General features: G+C 42.4%; 1 protein-coding gene across 1 annotated transcript in view; it reads right to left on the bottom strand.

Moving 5' to 3' along the window:
- LOC138055746 (tetratricopeptide repeat protein 28-like) overlaps positions 1-2,500 on the bottom strand; it is a 40,368-nt gene that overhangs the window by 28,528 nt on the left and 9,340 nt on the right. Inside the window, exon 3 of the mRNA XM_068901622.1 lies at positions 965-2,500. This exon is cut by the window's right edge and continues 1,481 nt beyond it. Within this exon, the coding sequence (XP_068757723.1) occupies positions 965-2,500 (1,536 nt within the window). The remainder of the gene's footprint in view (positions 1-964) is intronic.

Here is a 2,500-nt window from a genome sequence, read left to right as displayed (position 1 = left end):
TTTGTGGCACTTTTTCCAGTCAGCGGTGCTGTCTGCAGAAGTTCTCCAATCATCTCTACTTCTTGTTTTGCGAACGGAAGCTGTTCCAAAATGGGCTCCCCTTTGTTGTTAGTAATTTCCTTCAACCATGGATCACCTACAAGCAGTGCTCCAGTCTTACTGTGGAAGTCTTCAGGTGCAGCAGTGATCAGATTCAGCGCGGTAAGCGAGGCAATGATGCGGATACTGATAGATTCACTCAATGAACAATAATGGGACAAGCAAGATAGTCCATCGGGAACAACGATTAACTCATCTCCCTGGAGCAAGTCTGCAATTGGAGCGAGTAAGACATCATACAGCGGTTGTAAAGAGTTAACGGAGGATACAGTTGGTAAAACTGTTATACGTTTTTTGCTGCAAGACAGGTCACTCCGTAGTGGATCCAAAGACCGATTCTCGCATCTGACACCATCCCTTACGTCGATCCCTTTCAAAATAGTTTTCATTAACAAGTCAGCACTTCCATTCGCGATTTCGTTTTGTCGAAAGCTGATCTTACTGCCTCTTCTTAGCACCCAAAACGTGATCTTGTTCTTGTCAAGTGCCACAAAAGCAGCTTGTGAACGTAAAAGCTCTAATGCAGCTGAAAGAGTTTGCTTCGGAGCAAGTGCAAAAAACGACTGAGAGTCAATGCCGTATTGTTCTTTCAAAATATCCACCAAAGCCTGTGCTCGACCGTTCTCAGCAGCATACAAAGCTTCTTCAATCTCTCCATTCTTTAAAACCATCCTCCACAGAGCAGTGTACGACACGCGATTAGAATCACGAAAACTTATTTTCCATTCATCGTCTGACTTCAGAGTATGCCCTATTTCATCAAAACGTTTTATACTTAAACGATAACAACTAAGTGCATTACTCAAAGAACCCGACAATTCACGAGCATGACCTAGCGAATACCACGCGATTCCCTCTCGCAGACAGTCTCCAATTTCCCTTAAAATACCAAGGCTGTGTTGATGGTACTCTATGGATTCCTTAAAATTACCTAGATTGCGATAGGCACTTCCCAGATTTCCATAGGCTGATCCCTCCCCAGCTCTATCCCCTACTTCTTTAGCAATACTAAGTTGTTTTTCGTAGTACTCAATGGCTTGTTCAAAATTACCTAGGCTAAGATAGGCACTTCCAAGATTTCCATATGCTGATCCCTCCCCAGCCCTATCCCCTACTACTTTAGCTATGCTAAGATCTTTTTCGCTGTACTCAATGGCTTGTTTAAAGTTACCGAGATTGCGATAAGCAATTCCCTGATTTCCATAAGCTAATCCCTCACCAGCCCTATCCCCTACCTCTTTAGCAATACTAAGATGTTTTTCGTAGTACTCAATAGCTCCTTTAAAATTACCTAGACTACGATACGCATTTCCCAGATTTCCATAAGCTGATCCCTCCCCAGCCCTATCCCCTACTTCTTTAGCAATACTAAGATGTTTTTCGAAGTACACAAGGGCTCGTTTAAAGTTACCTAGATTGCAATAAGCAAATCCCAGACTGTCATAAGCTGATCCCTCCCCAGCCCTATTCCCTACTTCTTTTGCAATACTAAGATGTTTTTCGAAGTACACAAGGGCTCGTTTAAAGTTACCTAGATTGCAATAAGCAACTCCCAGACTTCCATAGGCTGATCCCTCCCCAGCCCTATTCCCTACTTCTTTAGCAATACTGAGATCTTTTTCGAAGTACACAAGGGCTCGTTTAAAGTTACCTAGATTGCAATAAGCAACTCCCAGACTTCCATAGGCTGATCCCTCCCCAGCTCTATTCCCTACTTCTTTAGCAATACTAATATGTTTTTCGTAGTACTCAATAGCTCCTTTAAAATTACCCAGATTGCTATAAGCAACTCCCAGATTTCCATACGCTGAGCCCTCCCCAGCCCTATCCCCTACCTCTTTAGGAATACTAAGATGTTTTTCGTTGTACTCAATGGCTTGTTTAAAATTTCCTAGTTTGCGATAGGCGTTTCCTAGATTTCCATAAGCTAATCCCTCACCAGCTCTTTCCCCCAAATCTTTAGCTCTAGCAAGATGTTTTTCATAGTACTTAATGGCTTGTTTAAAATTACCTAGATTGAGGTAGGCATTTCCCAGATTTCCATAGGCCGATCCCTCCCTAGCCCTATCCCCTACTTCTTTAGCAATACTAAGATTTTTTTCATAGTACTCAATGGCTTGTTTAAAATTACCTAGACTGAGGTAGGCACTTCCAAGATTTCCATAGGCTGAGCCCTCCCCAGCCCTATCCCCTACCTCTTTAGCAATACTGAGATGTTTTTCATAGTACTCAATGGCTTGTTTAAAATTACCTACACTGAGATAGGCATTTCCCAGATTTCCATAGGCTGATCCCTCCCCAGCCTTATCCCCTACTTCTTTAGCAATACTAAGATGTTTTTTGTTGTACTCAATGGCTTGTTTATAATTACCTAGGTTGAGATAGGCACTTCCCAGATTTC

The sequence above is a fragment of the Montipora capricornis genome, chromosome 7, assembly GCF_036669925.1.
Source record: "Montipora capricornis isolate CH-2021 chromosome 7, ASM3666992v2, whole genome shotgun sequence".
NCBI classification, from domain to species: domain Eukaryota; kingdom Metazoa; phylum Cnidaria; class Anthozoa; order Scleractinia; family Acroporidae; genus Montipora; species Montipora capricornis.
The sequence above is the reverse complement of the archived record's forward strand: the minus strand, read 5'-3'. Positions and strand labels throughout refer to the sequence as shown.